A 23,281-nucleotide genomic window follows, 5' to 3' on the forward strand; every position below is an offset into this window, starting at 1 on the left:
CTGCCCCTGGGTACAGCTCCCTCATCAGACCGCCTCACTCTGGGCTTTGACTCAGGAGTGCTCTTGAGGGACACCTGGCATCCGAGCCACAACCCTCGCGCCCCTGAGAAGTGCCGTGGGGAGGGTGGGGCTGCTGCGAGAGAGCTTGGGTGCATCTTGCTCCTCGACGATGCTGCCCATCACAGGCGTGGTCACTCACCGTCCAAAAGTCCAGGGACCTCACCCACTTTTCATCTTCTGAACTCTGATCACACTCTCTGCCGAGTGCCCGCCCAGATGGATTTCCCAGCCGGGGGCACATCTCGGGGCTGCAGGTAGGATTCCCCAGGGTCTCTCCTCCCGCCGTCCGTGGCCTCCCCCGGCTCCACACTCCTGCCTCCGGGGACTGCCAGGCTCTGGGATGCCACACTCCTGCCTCCGGGGACTGCCAGGCTCTGGGAAGCCACACTCCTGCCTCCGGGGACTGCCAGGCTCTGGGATGCCACACTCCTGCCTCCGGGGACTGCCAGGCTCTGGGATGCCACAAGGTTGCGCGTGTGGTGGTGGCTCAGGAGGTCGGCACTGCCTTTCCCGGGGCCTGTGTGCGGGGATCTCTTCCCCGTGTGCCCACATGGCTCTGGGGGAGAGCTGACCTGCTCCCAGGGCCTGAGCTTCCAGACGCCTCCTGCTGCTTGTGGCTGCAGGCCCCGGCCAGGCCTGGGTGTGCCTTCTCTCTCCTCACCAGGGTATCGGGGCTGGAATTCCTTCCCTTCCATGTGGTGTGAGGCATGACCTTTACCCCACTGTGGGTGCTTTAGGGTTCCCCTTAACGCTAAAGGGCTGCCCCAGTCACGTACATCCCAGCTGGGCTGCAGCTGTGCCCTCTCCTCTCACATACGCAGCATGATCCACTGGACTGTCCTTCCTGCCTGCAGGGAGGTCAGGGGGAAGCTCTGCCTCCATCCAGTGGACCTAGTCCCCGGGAGGTCAGGGGGAAGCTCTGCCTCTGTCCAGTGGGCCCAGTTCCACTTATTAAAAACACTGTTCTTTCCCAGGTATTTTGCCCTGCGGGCATCGGGAGAAACCACGTGTGGGTGCATTTGCTTTTAAACATGGTTCTGTTCCGAGTCTGGAAGGACAGGCCCGGCTTGGAGGGGCCCGTGGGCTGCGAGTAGAGAGAAATGAGTTGGATTTCTGTGCTGCCTGATGAACTGCCCAGCACGCCACAGCTTGGCTGCCATCACCTCATCTCACGGTTTCTGTGGGTCAGGAGTCTGGCTGCTTTCTTGGCTCAGCATTTCCAGAGGCTGCGATTAAGGTGTCAGCTGGCTTGTGTCCCTCTCTGAATTTCAGGATCCTCTTTCAAGCTTGTGTGGCTATTGGCAAAAGCCTGTTCCTGGTGGCTGCAGAACCCAGGTCTTCAATTCTTGCTGGCCATTGGCCGGCTCTGTTATTAGCTCCCAGAACTGTTCTCCAGGCCTTGACACAGGGTCTCCCCCATGTTCAAGACCAGCAACAAAGGCTATCCCTCATGTCTCATCTCTTGTACTCCAAAATCTCGTCTGTACCCCCACCTTAAAGGCTCATCTGATTAGGCGAGACCCACCAAGGTCAGTCTCCCTCTCAACTGACTGGGCACCTTGAGGGCATCTGCAAAGCCCTTCTGCTCCCTCTTACTACTGCTGTGTGCTGGATGTGTTGGGGTGGATGACTCTTCTGCTGTTCTGCAGAGAGCCATTTCCAGACCCTGGGGTACCATGGGCTCTGAAATGACTAGATAGAAATTCATTCTACCAGAGCAATAGAGCTCCAGCACATGACCATCCAGAATAAGCCCACAGCCAAGCCCACTGGTGGCTGGTGTGTTCATGCTGCGGAGTCGATAACCCAGTGGACGGGACATGCACCACTCCCTACCTGTGTGCATCTTGCTAGGTGCCAACCGTACTGACACGGGCTGTAGCTGGGGAGCACCTTGGAGTGCACAGCAGGGGGTGACCACGCAGAGGACACGACAGAAGAGGCTGGCTCCTCAGATGACACCAGGCGGGAGGGCTTCTCCAATGTGCTCGGTGAGGGAGAGTGAGACCACACGTGTTTAAACCACAGTGTATTCAACTCCCTCAATGTGTACGGCGGCTGACCTGAACCAGACTTTCCAGGGTCCGACTATCCTTGCATTCCTCTGATGAGCCCATGTTGGTCACACTCTGCGGGGTGCGTTTCCAGGTGTCACATTGCTGGATTTAATCTTTAGCTGTTTTATCTATGGCTTCAAAAACACCTATGGCCAAGAAGGAATCTAACCTGTGATCTCTGATCTAAACATCAAGGTGCTTTTGTCATCGCTGCGTGATTTGGGAACCTTTCCTTCTTTGTGTTCTTTGGAACAGTTGGTTAGAGTCGGGATTTTATCCTGGCTGAATATTTCAGAGACGGTAGTGGTCAGATGTGGGGTGTCCCCCAAGAGCTCCTGTGGGAGACAATGGAGGAAGTGCAGAGGTGGAATGAGGTGATGAGAGTCTGACTTCATGGTGCACTGACCTCCCATAGGGATCAATTGGACGGTACTGTAGGCAGTAGGCTGTGGCTGGAGGAGGCTCCCGGGGGAGTGCCTTGGGGGTTTCTATTCTGTCCTTGCTGAGCAGAGCTCTCTCTCTCTCTGCTTCCTGGTGCCATGTCCTGAGCTGCTTTCCTGGCCCACGTCCTTCTGTCACCATGTTCTGCCTCGTTTCAGGCCCTGACGGGTGGAGATGGCACCTCTGGACTTAGGCCTCTGAAACTGTGAGGCCCCAAATCAACTTTTCTTCCTCTAGAACTTTTCTTGTCGGGCCTTTAGGTCACAGTGGCAGAAAAGCTGGCTACAGCAGGGACCCTCCTGAGAATGCTCTGATTCTGAAGGGGTAGATCTGGAGTTCAATATAAAAGTCAAAAAATTCCCCAGATATTCATATTTCTTTTTCAGACAATTCTTTCGAACAAAGTTATGGACTCTGTAGAAATTTCCTCAGCCTTCCACTGACACCTTCTGTTCCAACTCGGGCTAGGGTGCTGGCTGGATGAGTCGCCCACTCCCTGTCCCTCTGGGTGTCCTTGTGAAGACCTGGGGCAGGTGCACACCCCGGGTCTGTGACGCTTTCTCACAATAAGGTCATGGTTATGGGGTTGGGGAAGTGTGCCCAGTGCTTGGATCAGGGGTCTCAGACGTCACTCCATTGTACTGGGGGGTTGGCACCACCCTAGATGATGGTGGTGTCCCCCAGGACTTTCTGCCATAATGTCACTATTTTTCATTTACAATTGATAAATATTTGAGGGAGATACCTGCACTGGGGTCATGCAGGTATCCAGTTTCTCTCTAAACTTTTACTCACTAACGACAGCACTCACCTGTGGATCTTGCCTGCAGCCCATCACCACGGTGATCTGAAATTGCCCATCAACTGATGCTACATGTACTAGTTGGAACGTTTCTATACAGAGGAATCACACATTATCCCATATTTATTTATTCACAATTTAAATTTGTGGGCTGCTTGCTACCTCTTTCCCTCTGGGTTTTACTCCAATATCCTCGTTATTTATTTTGTGACTCAAATCCGTTCCAGCTTTGGGCAGTGAGAGCCCTTTCTGATTGGTTCCTGGGTCCTCAGCCATTCTCACCCCATTAAGGAGAAAAACTCTTTTTAGCCTCCTCACTTTCTAGCCTCACAAGATGTTCCAGGTCATTTCATATGACCCCTGTTTGGTCCTAAAATAAGCCACTCTTCCAAAAAAATTGTCCTTGACCACGGTTGTGGGGACAGCCGTCACTGTGGCTACGTGCTGGAGTCTGGCCTCAGAGTGAGTGTTGGGAGGTGGTGGGCCTCTAAGAGGTGGTCTGTGGGAGGCCCGGGGCCAGCGGTGCCTGCCCGTGGAAGGGTTGAGGTGCCGCTCACGACCCCTGCTTGGTCCTCGGGACAGGGTTGCTGCCCGGGCTTGAGCCTGGCTTCTGGTTTGAAGATGTGATCCTGCCTCCTGCACACGCCCCACCAGCTCCACAAGGTCCCCCTCTGCACCATCACCTTGTCCTTGGGCCTCCGACGCCGTGAGCTAAGGAACCTCTGTTCCTTGTACAGTCGGCCACCTTGGATGTGTTGTTCATGGTTTTCATGTTGGAGAAGCCTCACGTTTGTGAATGAATTCTGCTTGGTCAAGAGGTGTAAGTTTTTATATGGGTTGAATTTGAATCGTTCGCATTTTCAGGACTTTCGCATCGGTATTGATAAAGGATTCCGACTGGAGTTTCTTCCCCCTGGGAATGACGCTCTCTGGTCAGATGCCAGGATGATATCGCCTTCACAGAACACGTCTCTCTGTTTCCTCTGCCTCGTTGACTGTAAGGCACCTAAGTGTGGACCTCATGGGTTTATCCCATTGGAAGTCCACTGAGCTTCTTGAAAGTGTCGGTTAATGTTTTTCATAAAATCCAGACAGTTTGGGTCTCAGTTTACCCAGCTTCAAGGTCACCTGCTCTGCTGCCGGTTCAGATCGGTTCCTGTGCTCTCTATCTTGCTTTTCACTTCGGTTTTTATATTCTTCAACTCTGGATTTCCTATGTGATGTTTTATGATTTCTGTTGACTTATGGATGTTCTCTCTTTGACAAGATATCATTCTCATACTTCCTTTGTAGTTCTTTGAACATATGGTTAATAGTATAGTAAGTCCAGATATGGACTTCTGCAGGGGCAATTTTCACTGACTTTTTTTTAACCCCATGTATGTTTTACACAACATTTCTTTGCACATTTCGTACTGTAATTGTTATTATTATTATTATTATTATTATTTTGGTGGTACTGGGAATTGGACGCAAGGTTGCTCTGCCATTGAATTATATCTCCAGCTCTTTTTTTTTTTTTTTTTTAAATTTTAAGACAGAGTCTCATTATGTTGCTAGGCTGGCCTCAAACTTGCAATCCTCCTGCCTCAGCCTCCCATCCCTGGGATTTCATGCCTGTATTACCACACCTGGCTCATATATATAATTTTTTAAAGTAGACATTTTAAGTAATATAATGCTGTTAACTTTGGAACTTAGAGTCCCCTGGCCCACTCAGAGTTCTTGTTGTTGTTGTTCTTTGCTGCCCTTTGTTGATTTAGTGGATTTATCAACTCTTTCTATGACGTCTGTATTCCTTATCGAGGGTGGCCACTGAAGTCTCAGTTTTGCCTAGTGGTAGTTGACGTTTAGAAAGAGATTTCTTGACCTGAAGGAGACGTCCATATTCCAGCTGCCAGGTCACGGCTCTGCCTTGGCCTTCTGCTTCTGCCGCCTCAGGTCAGCCAGGGGTGAGAGCTGGGGCCTCGCGGTCTTCCCTGGGTCCGCGCGTGGCCCTGCGATGCCTGTGGCCCTCTGGGTCCCAGGGTATGTGGGGACTTGCCCTCAGTGGTGGTTAGGTCTGATCGTGATGGACGGGCTGTTGGTTTTCAAGGCCACGAGGCGCCTGGGAGGAGGGGGAGGGCAGGTAAAAATGCCGCAAAGCTCTCGGTCACCGACATCCCAACTTTTCCGTTTTTAACGATTTCTCTTCAGATTGTTGGAGCCTCTTGGGAACTACGGGGTTCTAGAAGACTTGATCTTGACGATTCCTTCCCAGTGTCCTTGCTTCTCTAGGAAAGTGAGATTCGGGGACCCTTACATCACTGTTGTGGAAATGCTTCTCGTCAGCATCTAAAAGGAGAGACTGTTTAAAGACTCCCTTCTGCCTAGTCAACTTTGTGTTACTAAAGCAAACTACTCGAGGCAGCAGTGCAATCAAAAGAAGTGCTTTGCTCAGGTCTCAGTTTGGGGGGCTCCAGTGCAAGTTGGGGCCACCCCGCTGGCTTGGGACCTGGTAGAGCCCCAGACGCAATGGCAGGAGCAGGTTAGGGCAAGCGGGCACACGTCAGCTCAGGGGCACGGAGAGACGGAGAGCCCAGTGCCGCAGTCTGGCTGGGCCCAAATCACGAGCCGCTCAAGCAGGAACAAACTTTATTTCCGAACTCCCTCAGCACTCCACGCACACTCCCCGGGACCTCTCCCAGGAACACAGCACACGCCAACCGGAACTCCTCCCCCTGGGCTGCGCGTGTGCGCTCACTCTCCAATCCCGCGAGAACTCAACGGGAACTCCAAAGTAGTGGGCGCTGGAGGCCTCAAGAGCCTAAAGGTCTGATATACAATTGCATCGATCCAGCATCATCTTAATGGCTTGCCTCTTAACCATTACTTCTGGCAAAATGCCAGGGGCCGTTCTGACTCGGCTGTGGCTCTCAACAGCCCAGGTCCCACGGTCCCTTTTGAGGGCAGCCCCCCAGAGGCCTGAGGACCTTCCACTAGGGAGGTGTCCAAAGGTCCACAGCACCCCCCAAGACCACCACCCTGGGAACCGACCCTTTACACATGGCCTTGGGGGACACCAGATCCACCCAGACTGCAGCCCCACCTCCGTGTGGAGCCCAACAGGAAACACCGTGTCCACCGAGCAGGTGGCCGGTCTGCGAATACCTTTCTTCTTGCTGAAGCCGTAGCAGGGACCCTGGTTTATGCAGAAGTCTCAGCTTTGACTCTCACCCTTTGGGGTCACAGGGCCTCAGTCCCTGTCCTGGGAGCCATTCCAGGCCCTGGTGTCAAGGCAGGCATCTGGGGCCAGCCCCCCAGCAGCTTTGCCTCCCCACCATGACTACTCTGGGTTGTGGACCTTTCCGTTCCTCTCCCACAGGCTCCGTCCTCCCTTTAAAGGATTCACCTCCGTTTCACCGGCTTCGGAGCTTGGCTTTTCTGCACAGGAGTGCTCTTAGGCCGCGTAGATCAGAGGGTTCCTGGTTCTCTGTCTGCCCAAAACTGTGGCCACCACAAGATGCACACCGAGGAGCAGGGTCCGTCCAGCGAGGCCAGGTTCCCTGTGGGGGTTTCTGTCTGTGTGCAGTGGGGGAGCCTGACCAGGTCCAGGGGGCTCCAGGCACCCCCCAGCTATTGAACCATGTGGGTGGGGTGTTGGGGCTGCTGCCGACACCCAGAGCCAAGGGAGCGAGGTGTCCCAGAGCCTCGGCCCCCCTGGACAGGGGCCTGCCTCTCCCAGAGCTGCGTCCAGAACCCAAGTTAGCGCTTCAGGCCGTGAGTAGCAGAGGGACCCCCCCCCCCTGCATGCAGAGAGCTAGGTTCATAGACCAGACCCAAGGCCCGATGGGCAGAGTGCTGCCCGGGGCTGCAGGCCAGGAGAATCTTCTAGAAAGAGGGGTACCCTGGGAGAGGACAAGGACGCTGGGGACCCCAGGAGCAGGGCTGGTTCTCTGAGAAACTTCTGAGTTGGGAATAAGGTTGGGTAGAAGGGCAGTGCCCAGGGACTCCGGGTGTGATATGAAAGGAGTGTGTCCATCTCATGGGCTCAGCCTCCAGCGGTGGACCAGGAGCAGAGCTGTGGCAGCGTCCTGCAGAGGAGGGAGTTTCTTAGGGAGTGGGGATGCCCAGCCCTCGGGACCTAAGTGCCACCTGTCCCTCACCCGGCGCTGAGCCCGCTCTCCTCCCTGAGTCACACAATCCCACTTCTCCTTGTGCCTCTGACTGCGCAGCCATTGTCTCAGCTGCAGGCTCAGCAGCGGGGACTGAGAAGAGGCTCCAGGCATCGGGTGACGGTGACCCCGTTGGTACCATGTCTGATTGCTAGGAAGCCTGGTGAGGGCTTCAGCGCTGGGACCACATTCCCTGCCCTCCTCGTCACCGTTGCCGTCAGTGTGTGCGCTGGGCACGGCCCCTGGGCGGGCGCAGCCCTAAGACCTTCATGGCACCCAGCCGTCCACTGCCTTCAGACCGGCCAGTCCCTGGGGTCCCACCATTCCCTCTCCTTTACAAAAAATGGATCTCAGGGAGGTTGGGCAGTGGCTTGCGCAGGGTCCCAGAGCTCCCAAGGTGACCATGTGGGAGTGCACACGGGGCTTTGCTGCCCTCGAGCCCGAGTGGCTCATTTTAATCATTTGTCCCAAAAGACCTTTGTGGGGGGACATTCAGCTCAGGGTGTGGTGTAGGTCAGGTGTCCAGGAGGAGACCAAGAGGCTCCCCGGGGAGGAGGCGAGCAGCGGAGGGAGGGATGCCACAACATCGTGACCCCTGTCGGCCGAGGTGGGCCGTCTCGGTACCTCCCAGGATTCTGGCAGCCGGACAGCACAAGCTATGGGTGACTCTGCACAGTGAGAGGCCCAGCCCTGCCAGGGCAAGGAGAGTGTCAGGGACTGCCTTGGAAAGGTGGCCAGCTGTCCGGTGCAGTCTGTGAAGACACCGCTCTGGAGCCGTGGCCCTCTGTGGGGACATCTTGTCCTCCCATGCATGGTCTGGAGCCGTGGCCCTCTGTGGGGACATCTTGTCCTCCCATGCATGGTCCGCTGGCCGAGGGCCGAGAGGCTGCTTTACCTCCACCCCACCGGCCCGGGAGCTCTTTCTGGCCTTGTGCCCACTCATATTCAGCAGGCGTCCCTGGACCTGATGAGTGGGCCCGGGCTGTGTTGCTGCAGACAGAGGCCCTTCCTGGGCAGCACACAGAGGCTGCCCGGGCCTGCGTTTCCTTCTGAGTGGCAGAGAATCAACACCTAACAACGGGACTGGGTGCCGCCCTGACTCCCTCCTGGCGGCCCACGTGCCCCCGCAGAGCACACACTCACCGTTTCCGACTCACTAGCTTCATCTGCTCGCGGCTTGGACGGACCACACCAGCGGGATGCTCTGCAGAGCGTAAGGCCGGTCAGGGGCCAGCAGAGCGTAAGGCCGGTCAGGGGCCCACGGTCTGATCAAGCCAAAGAGCAGAGAGTTGCGTGTGCCGCCGTCCACCCCTCGTGCTGAGAGCTGCTCTGAGCCTCACCTTCCGATGGACGAGGAGGCAAACTCACTCCTGAGGGCTGACCACAGCGTGCAGCAAGGCTACTGGAAACTGAGGGAGCGGCCGCCCAGGCCGCCCTGCCCACACCTGCCAGTCAGAGGAGAGGACACCCTTCAGGGCGCGGGGGTGGGGGGCCAGGGCCCTGGGGAAGAGTGAAGGGGGCAGGAGGCTGTCTACAGCCCGCGTGAGCTCAGGCCAAGATTCTCCAAGGGAACAGAGAACGTGGGGTACAGCGGAGTCGCCGCGTGAAAGGGGGCTAAGGGAGGGTCTGACCCAGAGAGCCCACCGCGAGACACCGTGCAAGCCGTCTGCACGCAGGGTTGACAAGGAGCTCTGGTCTCCACCGAGGAAGGCTATGTGTCCCAGGAGGTGGAGCTGACCACCCAAATCAGTTCCACCCTCGGAAGACCCTGCGGGGCTGTCACATGACCATGGCTCTCCTGGCCCCTGGGGAGTGGGGTGTCCACCAGGAGATTCCTCATGGGGACGGGCTGCTGCCCCTTCAGCTCAGCCTGACCATGTGGCCACAGTGAGGAGCTGCCAGAAGCTCATAAGCCCTGGTCCTGCCCCAGGCGGGACCCAGGCCAAGGAGTGGTGACCACTTAATGAAGTAGCAGGCCATCTTCCAGCACGGGAGGGGCCCGGGGCCTCTCTGGGGGAGGCTCCTGTCCCCTGCAGGGCCACGTCCACCCCCAGGCTATGCCATCATGCCTGGAATGAGGACCCCACCCCCAGGGCTGCACAAACAGGCAGCAGGAGGAAGGGTCCGAGAACAAGGGGACCTGGGCCCACAGTGGGGGGTGCCTCAGGGCTTGGGCACTGAGCTGGGCTCCTCAACAGGCATATCTCTAATATCCTGGGTCTAGACTGGCCAGGACATACCCAGGTCAGAGAGGTGGAGCTTGGGAAGGGCAGGCCACCAGGGCTGGACATCCTCCCTGCCCCAGGGCCTTGGCTAGGGCGCACTGGACGTGCAGCTCCAGGCCTGCCGTGGCACCCTGTCCTGTCCCTCGGGTCTCCGCTCTGGGGGAACCCGGTGATAAGACATGTCACTCTGACAGGTGGGTGACTTCACCGTCCACTCTCGGGAGGATCAGGGCCACGTGAAGGTTGGCGTTCCGAGCGGCTGGTTTCCAGGGCCCCTCCCCTGGGTCTGGACGCTCAGGGCGGGGGGCACGAGAGAGGGAGGCCTGTTTCCATCTTTGGGATGAATTCCCTTCTGGAAAGTCCAGGCCTATCTTTGGCTCAGACACAGTGAAGGCAGTGGAGCCCCAGCCCCAGCAGGACCATCAGTGACCACATGTCCAGTCGAGTTCCTCTCCCTGGAGTGTATCCTTCAGCCCAGGGTGGAGGGGCGAGAGCCTGACTGTCCAGCGACTCTGTCCTTCAGCACTCGCGTTTGGAAAGCACCAGCTGCGCGGCCCCGTCAGCCGACGTCTCGGGGCCACGGTGTTGCAGTGGGCTGGGGGCCAGGCCCACGAGGGGCCGGTGGGGAGCACGCCCAGGCGCCGAGGCCCAGTGGGACTGATTTTCAGACCTACGAGGACGACTGTGCACTGGTGCGCCGTGTGGTGTCTGGCAAGCCAGGACGGTCCCCTGGTCCTCCTCAGCTGCCCTCCTGGTCCCCACAGAGGTAGGCAGGCCAAGGCGCTCTGACCAATGGAGTGTGAGCAGGAGGGACACTGCTGCCAGGGCCCCGTCCTCCATGTCCCCTCTAGGGTGACCAGACGGGGCCCAAGGGTGTGACGACCGGCTCCCCGGGGCTCTGAGTGACATCTTAACCAGGTGCAGAGGCGGCCTGAGGAGATGGGCCTGGGGCCACCAGTGTCGACACCCGGGGGCCCCAGGAGCCTGGACCAGCTTCTGGACAGCTGTTCCCGGCAGAATCCCCCCAAACTAAAGCCATTAACTGCTCTCACGGGCCCGGGGCCGGGCCGCAGAGGTAAGGAAGGGGAGGTCCACGATGCCCTCCCGGAGCCTTCGCACCAGCTCAGCGAGGCCACAGGGCAGCTGCCGTCGAAGCCGGGCTCCGGGGCCTCCCGGGGCAGCTGGCAAGGAGACCCTCCCCAGCAGCTCGAGCGTCTGCGGACAGCGGGGGCGGGGGGCGGCCCGCAGCTCAGGCAGGCCTGGTGGCGTCCTGGGACCCGACAACACGTGTGTCCGCTGCCGAGGTTTCATGACCTTGTCCCATCTGGGTGGCTGTCCTCTCACGGTCTGGAGGCCAGAAGCCCCAAATCAAGGTGTCAGCAGGACGGTGCCCCCTTGGGGGCTCTGGGTGGGATTGCGCCGGCCTCTGCAGCGTCCGGTGGCCGCTGGCCACCCGGAGGCCCTTCCGTCACAGGCTTGTGGCCCCTTCTCTGCTCCTTTCTCACGGCCTCTTCCCCCGGGTCCCTTCTGAGGACCCCAACCATGAGGCTCGGGCCGTCTAACCTGCTGACCTCATCACCGTTGACCTCATTTATCAGCGAAGATCCTATTTCCCAATAAAGTCACCCCCCCTGGTTCCTGGGGGGCGTGAACTTGGGGGCCTGTTCAACCCAGTAGGTGCAGACTGGCAGAGCCTCGGGAGCTGAGCGTGGACCCAGCCCAGCCCCCTCTGGGCAGCCAGGCAGGAAGGGGACAAGCCAACCAGGCCCCCCTCACTGACGGCTCAGCCCCGGGGGGCATCTGGTGGCCCTCCGGCCAGGAGGAGGGGCAGAACAGGCACAGCGTGTCCTGGGCATGGCCGAGGGCCTGCCGTGACCTCTTCTGCACCCAGCGCTCCCACCCAGAACCCTCAGGGCCTCGGGAGCCTCCTCCAGGAGAGTGTGGGGCAGCAGCTCCGCTCCTCCAGGCCCAGGGCTTGCCAGGCAGCAGCCGCGCAGGGACAAGTCTTTCCACCTGGAGCTGAACCTCCACGGAGATGATAAATCTCCCCGTGTCTGGCTCCTGGAAAGGATGCTGCCATTTATAACCCGAGGAGCGGCTGCTGGCTGCCCGGGCGCACGTGGTAAGAGGGTTAGCTCTCATACCTCACCCCGAACACAAAGCCTTTCTCTCTCCAGCTGGAAACGAGTACAGCCCATGAATGCAAAGAGCTCTTTCAACATTAGATTTTAAATTATTTGAATTAAATCTGGAATCCTTCCGGGCCCTGAGCTCTCCCGGTTATTTATCATTGGCTAAGTGTGGAAGTCTGTTCAGCATCTCCAGGGACTGCCCTGACTTCGGAGCCGCATCTGAAATGCTATAAACTATTTAAAACCAAAAGCTGGGCTGTGTCCGGTTGGAGGGAGCGCATTAGCACGCGGCTTGGGGGAGGCTGTGTGGGGAGGCCGCTGGCCCATCTGTACGCTCCCTGGCTCGGTGGGGCTTTCCTCTGGGTAATCACTGTAATACACTTGAAAACAACCCTTTTCCCCACTGAGGCAGGCTGGTTCCCCCCTTATTTAGCAAACATTGATTTTCCCCACTCCAGTGTCCTATCTCACTGTGAAATTCACCAGGGCTCCTGTGCCCCCCTCCCCCCACCGGGCCCCACGGCAGTTCCTCCTGGGCGCCAGCAGGGGGCGGGAAGCGCTCTTTTTGAGGGCCACACAGTGACTCTCCCAGGGGACTGACCTGGAGTCTGGGGCTCAGCCTTTCTGTCCTCCCCTTCCCCCCACCACCACCCCAGCTCAGGAGGTGGACTCCCCTGGGGACTGAGAGGCAGGGGAGGCCAAGGCTTTGCTCCCAAGATGCGGAGGAGAGGGACAACTCCTAGTGGGTTTGGGAAGTCTCAGGGCAGGACATAGCATCTCACAGGACTAAGAACTAACTGGGCAGCTGTCCTGGTTTAAAGAGCAGGGCCCCAGGAGGGCCCTGGCCTGACCCTCAGAGACCAGAGCAGCCGAGCCCAGCCAGGGTGCACCTGCCGCTGACCTGCGCTCAGGGCCCAGACTCTTCAAAGACCTGTGCCCGTGCCCCTTAGACCTCAGGGTGCCCGGACACGGGCCTGCGGGCTGTTCCTGTGGACAGCAGAGGAAGCTCGAGCCCAGAGGGGCTCTGGTGGGGTTGGGGTGGTGGGCAGTGACCCTCTGCCCCGATCCTGATGCTCCACTGAGGGGGTCCTGGTGGTCCCTCCTTCCTATGTGGCCCCTCCCCACTTCTGGCAAATGAAAAACTGCACAAGAAATGGAGGGTCCCTTTCCATCAGGTGACAAAGCACCAGGCCACTGTTCGATGGCTGTGGTCAAGATAAGCCAGCCGGGGGCTGGAGCTGGGGCTGGGTGGAGCACTTGCCTTGCGTGTGGGAGGCACCGGGTTTGATCCTGGGCACCACGTAGAAATAAGTAGATATTGTGTGCACCTACAACTGAAAAATGTATTGAGAGAGAGAGAGAGAGAGAGAGAGAGAGGAGAGAGAGAGGCCAGCCGACACACTGTGAGGCCCTTGGAGAGGGACCGTGAGTTTGGAGTTGGGTTCCCCCCTCCTCCTGTGGAGCCTTCAGAGACCCCCAGCTTCTGCCTGCAGCTTGACCACAGCCTGGGGAGACCCTGAGCCGGGGCACCAGTGTGAGGTGTGCCCGATGCGAGATCTCAGCAGCCACGAGACAGCAGCTGCAGTTTTCAGCTGCTTGCTTTGGGGGCAACTCTGCAGCAACGGAGAGCACGTCCCGGATCCTGCTGGAGAGCAAGGGTTCTCTGGGGGTTCTGCTGGGCTCTGCCTTCTTCAGGACGCCACGCTGGGGCCAGGAGCTCAAGGCTGGGGCCAGGAGCTCAAGGCTGGAGCCCATGGCCTCTACACACCTCTGCAGCTGCCCGTTGGGGGACTGTGCCCAGTGTTGAGACCCTCGCCCCAGGGCCTATGCATGCAGGCTTATTTGGAAACAGGGTCTCTGCAGATGGTTGAGCTAGGATGAGGTCACCAGGTGTGTCCTACTCCTGAACACTGGTGTCCTGTGCAGAGTCACACAGACATGAACACGGGAGAACATGGGAAGAGACTGGAGCCATGTGGCCACAAGCCAAGAAGGTGCTGGGCGCTGGGAGAGGGGCTGAATAGACCCCCCTGGGGCCTCGGAGGGGCGCCTACCTGCCCACACCTCGCCTTCGGACCTCTGGCCTCCAGACGGGGAGGATGACTCCAGTGTGGAACTCACGGCTCGCAGTGTTTGTCGCAGTGGCCCGAGGCTGCCACCCGGCCCCGCCAGGCCTCCCCACCGGGCCGAGGTGCTTCCCGTGGAGGTTTCCTGACAACCAGAAAGGAAGGAGGCCCTGGGCAGCTGGCTGGGCCCTCCAAGACTGGGGTGCCAGGCGCCTCTGCCTTGCCCTTCAGGGGCACGGATGTCGGACAGCTCAGCGGTGTCCCCCTGTGTGCAGGGTCAGACACACCGGCCACTGCCGAGCACTCAGGCTCCGAGCCACCACCCGGCCTGGCCCCTGGTGCCTGGCCAGGGAGCTACACTCTGGTCCCTGCCGTGGGTGTGGAGAGAGGCCAGCTCCTTGACTGAATCCTGTGTCCCCTGTAGATTCCTCGGTTGAGGCCCTGACCCTCCGTGTGATGGTGCTGGAGGTGGGCCTGGGGGGGGTAGGTAGGTCATGAGGGTGATGCCCCACCATGGGGTGGGTCCTCGTGTCCTCATGGAGGAGCAGCCTGGAGTGCCCTCTCTCTCTCTCTCTCTCTCTCTCTGCCAGGTGAGACACAGCAGGAAGGTGGCCCTCCCCAGGACCTGGCTGTGCTGGTACTCTGACCACAGATGTCCAGCCTCTAACCTGTGGTCCACCCCACCTGTGGCATCTTGTTATGGCAGCCTGAGCTGGCTGAGACCGCCCCCTGCCCCGGGTGTGCTGTGGCTGCTGCTGCTGGGTCCTGAGCTTGTGCCAGGGGCTTGCCCACCTGGTGTCTGACACCTCCCAACACCCCCAGGGAGAGGACCCAGGGGGCTGCATTCCCCAGCCTGCCAGGCAGTCAGGGGGCCCAAGTCGAGGCACAGAGCCCTGAACACTGCTGCTGCCAGGCCCCTATCTTGCTGGCATCTGGAATCTGAGACCCCAAACCTCAGTGTCACAGTTCCAGTCCCACCTGTTCCAGGCAGGGTCTACCCTTCACCTAGCACATGCCCAGGTGGGGTCCTGCCTGTCCAGAGAGGGGCATTTCCTCCCAAGTGCTGGTTCACGACCCCACGAGCCCACAGCGAGGGTGATAGACCGGATCCCACCCTGTGTGGGAATCCACAGGAGATGCCAAGGGGCCGGGGCAGCTGGGGGCCAGGGTACGGGAGGCTGGCTGTGAAGAGCCTCTATCCAGCTGACACCATAAAGGTGCTCCTGAACCCAGGCCACACCTGCAGGTGACTAAGTGCCCTCGGGTCCTGTCCTTGCCTGTGTGGTAGAGACCCCCGCCCTCCGAGCCCCTTGAGCCCCTAGAGAAAATGCAGTGGTACACAGAGGACAGGGCAGCAGGAGTGTGCGGGGCTCGGTGGCCCTGTCCTCCTTCCAGGGAAGTGAGGGCCAGGAGGGTTCTGGACACACAGCAGCAGGGCACTCAACAAAGGAACAGACGGTGCAGCTGGCCTCAGACTGCCTCTCTCCAAAATAGGCCTGCTTCCCCTTGCCCTCCCTGGGTCCTCCGCAGAGCCATGGGGAACGTGGACCGCCTCCCCAGGGCCTTGGCTCCCCACTAGGTGGACCTGTGCCAAGCCCTTGCCCTGGTCCTGGAGGCTGGCTTGTTGGCTGAAGGGGCCAGGCCCCACCCAGGCCCGAGTTGTGAGCCAGCCTGGGGGCTGCGGACCTGGGCCACATTAGCTGAGAAGGAGCATCAGAGCAAGGGGTCTCCTGGGTGCTGGGATGGCGGATGTGATGGCCCCACAGACCCTGCTGGAGCTGGAAGGTTCCCAGGGAAGGAGATGGAGGGAGGCAAGAGGGGACAATCACTTCAGCCATGAAGGGAGGAGGAAGGAGGAAGAAAAGGAAGGAAAGAAAAGCAAGAGAATGCAAAAACTGATAGATGAATACAGTTGAGTGGATGGATGGTGGGTGGGTGGTGGGTGGATGGTAGGTGGATGGTGGGTAGATGGTGAGAAGATGGTGGGTGGGTGGATGATGGGTGGATGGTGGGTAGATGGTGGGTGGGTGGAGGGTGGGTGCATGATGGATGGATGGTGGGTGGATGGTGGATGGATAGTGGGTGGATGGTAGGTGGATGGTGGGTAGATGATGGGTAGATGGTGGGTGGGTGGATGATGGGTGGATGGTGGGGGATGGTGGGTGGATGGTGGATGGTGGGTGGATGGTGTGTGGATGGTGGGTAGATGGTGGGTGGATAGATGTTGGATGGATGATAGGTAGATGGACAGATGGATAGGATGGATGAATATATGACTGGATGGATGGATGGATGGATAGATGGGTGGATGATGTGTGGGTGATGGGTGGATGATGGGTGGATGGGCAGATGGATAGATGAATGGATGCATATATGCCTGGGTGGATGGATGGATAGATGAGTGGATAAATTGATGGATAGATGGGTGTGTGGAGGGATAGATGGGTGGGTGGGTGGATAGATGGGTGGGTGGGTGGATGGATGGATAAATGGATGGATGTTTATATGGCTGGGTGAATGGATGGATAGATGGGTGGCTGGATGGATAGATGGGTGGATGGGTGGATGGATAGATGGGTGGATGGGTGGATGAATGGATGGATAGATGGGTGGGTGGATAGATGGGTGACTGGATGAATGAATGGATGGATAGACTGGTGGATGGGTGGATAGATAGATGAACAAATAGATGAATGGGTGACTGGATGGATGGATGGATGGATGGATGGATAGATGGGTGGGTAGATAGATGAGTGGATGGATGGATGGATGGATGGATGGATGAATAGATGGATGGGTGACTAGATGGATGGATGGATGGATGAGTCTATGAGTGAATGAATGGATGATAGAAAGATGAATTTGAATGAGTAGATGAATGAATGGGTGATCAGGTGAGTGAATGGGCATGTAGATGAATAGATGGGTGGGTAGGTGTGTGGATGGGTGGGTGGATGGGCATATGGGTGTGGGGATACAATTTCCATTTCAGAGATTCAAGGGCTAACTGCTAAGGAACCTGTTCCAGAGCTTGGGTTCCTGGGGTGTGTGTGTGTGTGTGTGTGTGTGTGTGTGTGTGTGTGTGTGTGACTGAGGCAGAGAGGTACAAGAGCTGATACCATCCCAGGGGGTGTCCTTCAAGTACTTACGTCCCCATGATCCCCATTCAGCCTTACACCCATTCTCTCTCTGGCAAGGACAGTGCACATCCGCCATCTGAGTGGTCTCCGTTCCTGCAGGCTGCTGACAGCTGGGCCAGCCCTCAGCAAGAGGACCCAGCTGCTGAGTGTTGGCCGGCACTAATGAGCCCAGTCTGATGGCCACTAATTGAGGCTTTGGATACCAGTGACAGAATTAGAGATGAAGGGACAGACAGGCCTGGCCCAGGACTTGGGGGCCCCAGCACTCCAAGCCAGGCCAGTGTCCAGCTGACCCAGAGATACCCGTTCCCAAGTCTGGATGCCCGGCGACTTCTCTAGGGGCCTGCTTCCCTGTCTGCCTCAGGAGAGAGCCTCTTCCGGGCTCTGCACTGGTGTAGAGGCTGGCGGGCAAGGATGGCCCTCCAGAAGGGCCAGGAGTGTGTCCTTCCTGCTGGAGAGGACGGAGTGACCACCGTTCACCTGTGAACTTGTTGAAATGATGTATGAGGCTTGGGGGCTGGGGCGGGCGGAGGAGAGGACCCTGGCTTGGCACCTCCTGTGACTTTCCCTGGGGCCACGCGTCTGCCCAGCCACAGGTGTCTCTGTGGGACTGAGCTGCGCACCCTTGAAGTGACAGGCAGGGTCTGAGCTTCACTGAGATGCGCGTGGCCCTCTGGGCCGTCGGAGGGCCAGGAGTTCCTGGGATGGAGCTCCCGGTCTCACAGGGAGGACTTGGCAGAGGGCTGCGGGGCTCCCGGCACCTGAGGACCGTGGTGGCTTTCCTCCCAGGAAAGGGAGCCGGAGACTGGCACACGTCACCAGGCGTGGCGTATAGACCACTGGATTTCCCGATGTCCATGTCACATCTACCCCAGGGAACATCCTGCTTCTTTGGCCTCTGATGGGCCGTGGACAGTCTGAAGGCCCAATCAGACGCTTGGCATCAGGGCAGGCTCTGGGCTCGGCCTTGCTCCGCAGGCTCTGGGACACGGTTAGGGGGTTGTCACAGCAACGGGGACCTCACGGGGAAAAAGTCCAGGCTTTGGGGTACCTCACGGGGGAAAAGGCAGTCCAGGCTTTGGGGTACCTCATGGGGAAAAAGTCCAGGCTTTGGGGTACCTCATGGGGAAAAAGTCCAGGCTTTGGGGTACCTCATGGGGAATAAGTCCAGGCTTTGGGGTACCTCATGGGGGAAAAGGTGGTCCAGGCTTTGGGGTACCTCATGGGGGAAAAGTCCAGGCTTTGGGGTACCTCACGGGGAAAAAGTCCAGGCTTTGGGTACCTCACGGGGAAAAAGTCCAGGCTTTGGGGTACCTCATGGGGAAAAAGTCCAGGCTTTGGGGTACCTCATGGGGAATAAGTCCAGGCTTTGGGGTACCTCATGGGGGAAAAGGTGGTCCAGGCTTTGGGGTACCTCATGGGGAAAAGGTCCAGGCTTTGGGGTACCTCACGGGGAAAAAGTTCAGGCTTTGGGGTACCTCATGGGGGAAAAGGCGGTCCAGGCTTTGGGGTACCTCACGGGGAAAAAGGCGGTCCAGGCTTTGAAACCTAAGCTCTCTCTCTGTCACTGCCACAGATGCCCAAAGCTCCAGCAGGCCCAGGGCCACAGGGCCACGCCATGTGCCCTGACCCAGGTGCCCTCTGCACCCGGCACTGGGCTATCACTGCCCACTGTGGACCACGTGAGGGTTGAAGCTAGAGACCTCAGTGGCCTCTCTCCTGAGTCAGCCTGGAGCATGGGGAAGCCAGGGAGAAGTCTGGCCATGCCTGAGAGTGGTGTCCACGCACCCCTGATGACGGGAGCTGGCTGGACCCCACCGTCCAGCAGAACGCTCCACTCCTCTCCCCACGGCAGCCTGCTGGGGACACACACTCCCCAAAATGCTGGACACCCATCAGGGTAGTGGATGCTGCCCATGGGCTGAGCAGAGCCGGGGTTGCCAAGGCCACGGCCCCTCTGCCAGGCACAGAGCAGAGAGGCCCACGCTGGGCAGGGAATGCTGTCCTGAGCAGGCCCATCGCCCCCAGGTCAGCGTGGTGTCCATCCAGAGCCACGTCCAAACACAGTGGGGCGTGCTGACTGGGGTGGCCCCTGCCCTCAGCAAAACTCTTGTCTGAAGGTTCCAGGGGCTGGCAGTGGACCACACTGGCCAGTTACCCACCTGTGAGGACTCCGGGCCTTTTGTGGACGATGGGGATGGGCTTACTCTGGCCACCCATCTTCTAGGACTATTACTCTCTGCCTCTGGTCTCCCTCGTAGCATTGCAGGTGGGGACACCCCAGGGCACTCCTGCAGGGCTGCTCTTGTGACCAGGGCTGACCCAGAGGCTAGACAGATATTTGGGAGCAACTTGGCCTCATAGCCCAGTTGTTTGAGAAAAAGCTCCAACAATGACCAAGTCTTATGAATTTTCCAGGGTTTAGAGGTGCCCACAAAGCCACATGTCAAAGCCACACATCTTTAGCATACGTCCACATGGCCAGTCCCTAGCCCACGTCCACAGCACCTCTACACGACACATGACACTAGGCGTCTACACCACACGTCTACACCACGTCTCTGGCACTTGCCTTCTTAATGTCTGATCGTGGTGCAGAGGGGTCAGCAGATCCCAGAGAGACCTGCAGCTCTGGGAGCCCAGGGCTGGAGGGACATGGAGGAACCTCCAGTGGGGAAGGAGCTGGCCTAGAGGGGGCTGTGGGCACAGCAGGAGGGGCAATGCCAGAGGAGCCTGCTTTCCCCGCGACCACTCCACCCAGGGAGCCAGGACAGCTGGCCCTGGTCCTTCTCTCCCACTTCCTTCCCAGGGAACACCATGCCAGGGCCCAGGGCCCAGTGCCCAGGGTGTGCTGTGGGCCCTCCAAGAGGCCAGAGTCAGTGCCCTCAGCCTGGCCCCAGAGCCACCTTCCTGCCTTGCTCTCAGGCCCATCCCCGAGTGCCTGGCCTTCCCTGGACATTCCCCTCAGTGGGCTTGGCCTGAGTGAGCAAAGGACCCTTGACACACAGCTGCCCAGGGCCCCAGGTCTTCTAGGTCCATGGGGCTCCCCGTGCTGTGTGCCACTGGACATTGCTCTCTGCTGGCACCTTGGATTTGGAGAGAGGAGCCCAGGGCCCTGACCTAGGTCGGAGCAGCGAGGTGTGTACGTGGTCAGGATCGGTAGGCTGGGAGGATCTGCTCCGTGTCTGTCCTGGGGACACAGGGTAAGAGCCAGTGGGAGGGAGGGAGGGACTTCCCTGAAGGAATCTGCATTTAAAAAGGATGTTCTGGGGCACAGTGGCCACACGCACAGTCCCAGCCTCCTCAGGAGGCTGAGGTAGGAGAATCACAAGTTTGAGACCAGTGTGGACAACTAGCAAGACAGTCTCATAAAATAAAATAAAAAGATCTCGGGATGCAGCTCAGTGGAAGAATGCCCCTGGGTTCAGTCCCCAGTAACAAAGATAAAGGAAAGAAAAACAGGGAGGGAGGGAGGGAGGGATGGATGGATGGATGGAGGGAGGGAGGGAGGGAGGGAGGGGTGGATGGGGGGAGGGAGGGAGGAAGGCAGGAGGAGAGGAGGAGCTGCCAGGCTGCACACTGCTCAAGGTGGGAGGAGGGAGCACCCACACTGGACCCTTGGCTGGCTTGGAGGTGAGGCCTCAGCTGTGGGTGGGTGGGCTTATGGACCCAGCCCAGGCCCCCCCCCCGCCCTCCTCCCTTGGTGTCTCCCCAGCAGCAGGCCCAGAGCCCCGCCCCCGGGCTCTGACGCTGCGTGGACAATGGTTGCCTTGGCTGGATTGTGACCTACGCACAGGTTCCTGGAAAGGCCCTGGCAGGCGGGGCCACTTGGTGGGAAAGTAGGCGCAGTGGAGGATGGAGGTCCCCCAGGCTCTGTGGGTGACCTGCTAGCCCGGCTGGGAGGTGCCCCCAGGAACAGTGGGATCCCAGGAGCTTCCTTCTGGAAAGCCTGCTGTGACTCAAAGAGGCCCCCAGGGTTCTGTCTTTATTTTGGTGACGCCCAGAGGAGAATGCTGCAGACATGTTTAACCCACACATATTAGAGTCTCCAGCTGTTATTTTCGACAATGGATCTGGGCTCTGCAAAGCAGGGCTGTCAGGGGAGATCGGACCCCGCCACGTCATCAGCTCCATTGTGGGGCACCCCAAATTCAAGACGCCCCATCCGGGAGCCAATCAGAAGAAGTACTTTGTGGGGGAGGAGGCCCTGTACAAGCACGAGACCCTGCATCTGCGCTCTCCCATCGAGCGGGGCCTGATCACGGGCTGGGACGACATGGAGAAGCTCTGGAGGCACCTCTTCGAGTGGGAGCTGGGCGTGAAGCCCAGTGACCAGCCCGTGCTCATGACGGAGCCCTCCCTGAACCCCAGGGAGAACCGGGAGAAGATGGCCGAGGTGATGTTCGAGAGCTTCAGCGTGCCCGCCTTCTACCTGTCTGACCAGGCGGTGTTGGCGCTCTACGCCTCGGCCTGTGTCACGGGCCTCGTGGTGGACAGTGGGGATGGGGTCACCTGCACCGTGCCCATCTTTGAGGGCTACTCCCTGCCCCACGCGGTCACCAAGCTCTACGTAGCAGGCAGGGACGTCACGGAGCTCCTCACCCGGCTCCTCCTGGCCAGCGGGCGGACCTTCCCGTGCCTGCTGGACAAGGCCCTGGTGGATGACATCAAGGAGAAGCTGTGCTACGTGGCCCTGGAGCCTGAGAAGGAGCTCTGCCGGCGGCCAGAGGAGGTCCTGAGAGAGTACAAGCTGCCAGACGGGAATGTCATCTACATCGGGGACCAGCTGTACCAGGCCCCTGAGGCCTTGTTCTCCCCCGAGCAGCTGGGCACCCAAAACCCGGGGCTGGCGAAGATGGCCTCCAGCAGCATCACCAAGTGTGACGGGGACATCCAGAAGACACTGTTTGGGGAGATCGTGCTGTCGGGAGGCACCACGCTCTTCCAGGGGCTGGACGACCGGCTGCTGCGGGAGCTGGAGCAGCTGGCCTCCAAAGGCACCCCCATCAAGATCACGGCGCCCCCCGACCGCTGGTTCTCCACCTGGATCGGGGCCTCCATCGTCACTTCCCTGAGCAGCTTCAAGCAGATGTGGGTCACCTCCGCGGACTTCAAGGAGTTTGGCACATCCGTGGTCCAGAGAAGATGCTTCTGAGGGAAGGGCCTTGCGCCTGGGCTGCCGGTGGGTGGCACTGGCAAGGCCCTCCTGGGAAGTGAGCTGACCTGCCGCCCGAGCAGGGTGTCCAATAAATGACAGAATGTGGAGTGTTCGGCGGTGTGAGTGCCTCGCTCCTTCTCAGCAGCGACAGAGTCTCTTCTGACCTGGGCAGCGGGGCTGTCAAGGGGGTCTGTCCACATCCCCTCCCTGCCGCCCGAGAAAGCCGGGGGCTGGGGGTCGAGGCTGGACACACCTGCAGGTGGTCCTGAATTTCGGGCCGAGCCTGATTCAGTGGTTTTGAACCAGGGTCTGGGAGATGGGGCAGGGGGAAAGGGAGAGGCAGGACGCTGCCCTGCCTGAGCCCTCACCTGGGTGGGCCCTGTGTGATTGATGGCCTGTGGAGAGACAGCCCTAAACTTATGGCATTTCTGCCCCCTGCTGTGCCATCTGCCAAGGTGTGCCATCTGCCAGGCTGTGTCCCTTTTAGCTGTCTGGCCTGATAAACGCAGAGCCAGGGCCCAGGGCGCTGTCGCCCACTCTGCGTGGTGATTGTACCTTTTCGGTTTGTTTTTACTTTCAGGGATATTTGTAGCATCCTGGTTTGGGGGCAGAAGAGTGGGGACAAAGCTGACAGCAACGGTTGAATAACTTAGGCACCAGGGGAAAATTTCCACGTGGACTTGGTGAAATTCTCCCAAGATGTTATTGAGAAGAGAAATGGAGAACTCAGAGGCGTTCTTCAAATATGTTCTATATTCTCCTCTTTTCTTTTGGTTTTTAATAAAAGGCACTCTCCCAGGCTCATGTGGACGGAGCACATGGGTATGTGCCTGGTGGTGCACCAGGCTGGCGGGAGGCGGGGGTGGTACTGGGAGCAGGAAGAGGCAGAGCGAAGGGAAAACGAACGGGACTTTGTTCAAGAAACGCAGCAAGAATGGAAAAACCCACTTTGTCTACAAGGGGCGTTTGCCCGTGTGGAACGTCCAGGTTTGTACACCATCTCCCCGTCCACCTATGTGGTATTTGAGCGGAGCCTTTGGTGGATG

At 58.8% G+C, this 23,281-nt stretch overlaps 1 protein-coding gene across 1 annotated transcript; it reads left to right on the plus strand.

Annotated features, from left to right (window-relative positions):
* The first annotated feature begins 21,098 nt into the window (after positions 1–21,098).
* Actrt2 (actin related protein T2) lies at positions 21,099–22,232 on the plus strand. Its single transcript, XM_026412884.2, has one exon. It carries the CDS (start codon positions 21,099–21,101, stop codon positions 22,230–22,232), a length of 1,134 nt encoding a protein of 377 aa, XP_026268669.1.
* Positions 22,233–23,281: the final 1,049 nt, after the last annotated feature.

Source organism: Urocitellus parryii, chromosome 11 (assembly GCF_045843805.1).
Source record: "Urocitellus parryii isolate mUroPar1 chromosome 11, mUroPar1.hap1, whole genome shotgun sequence".
NCBI lineage: Eukaryota > Metazoa > Chordata > Mammalia > Rodentia > Sciuridae > Urocitellus > Urocitellus parryii.

What these genes read in the sequence shown, in the direction of transcription:
- Actrt2 (XM_026412884.2), top strand. Translation starts at nt 21,099, where the DNA reads ATGTTTAACCCACACATATTAGAGTCTCCAGCTGTTATTTTCGACAAT.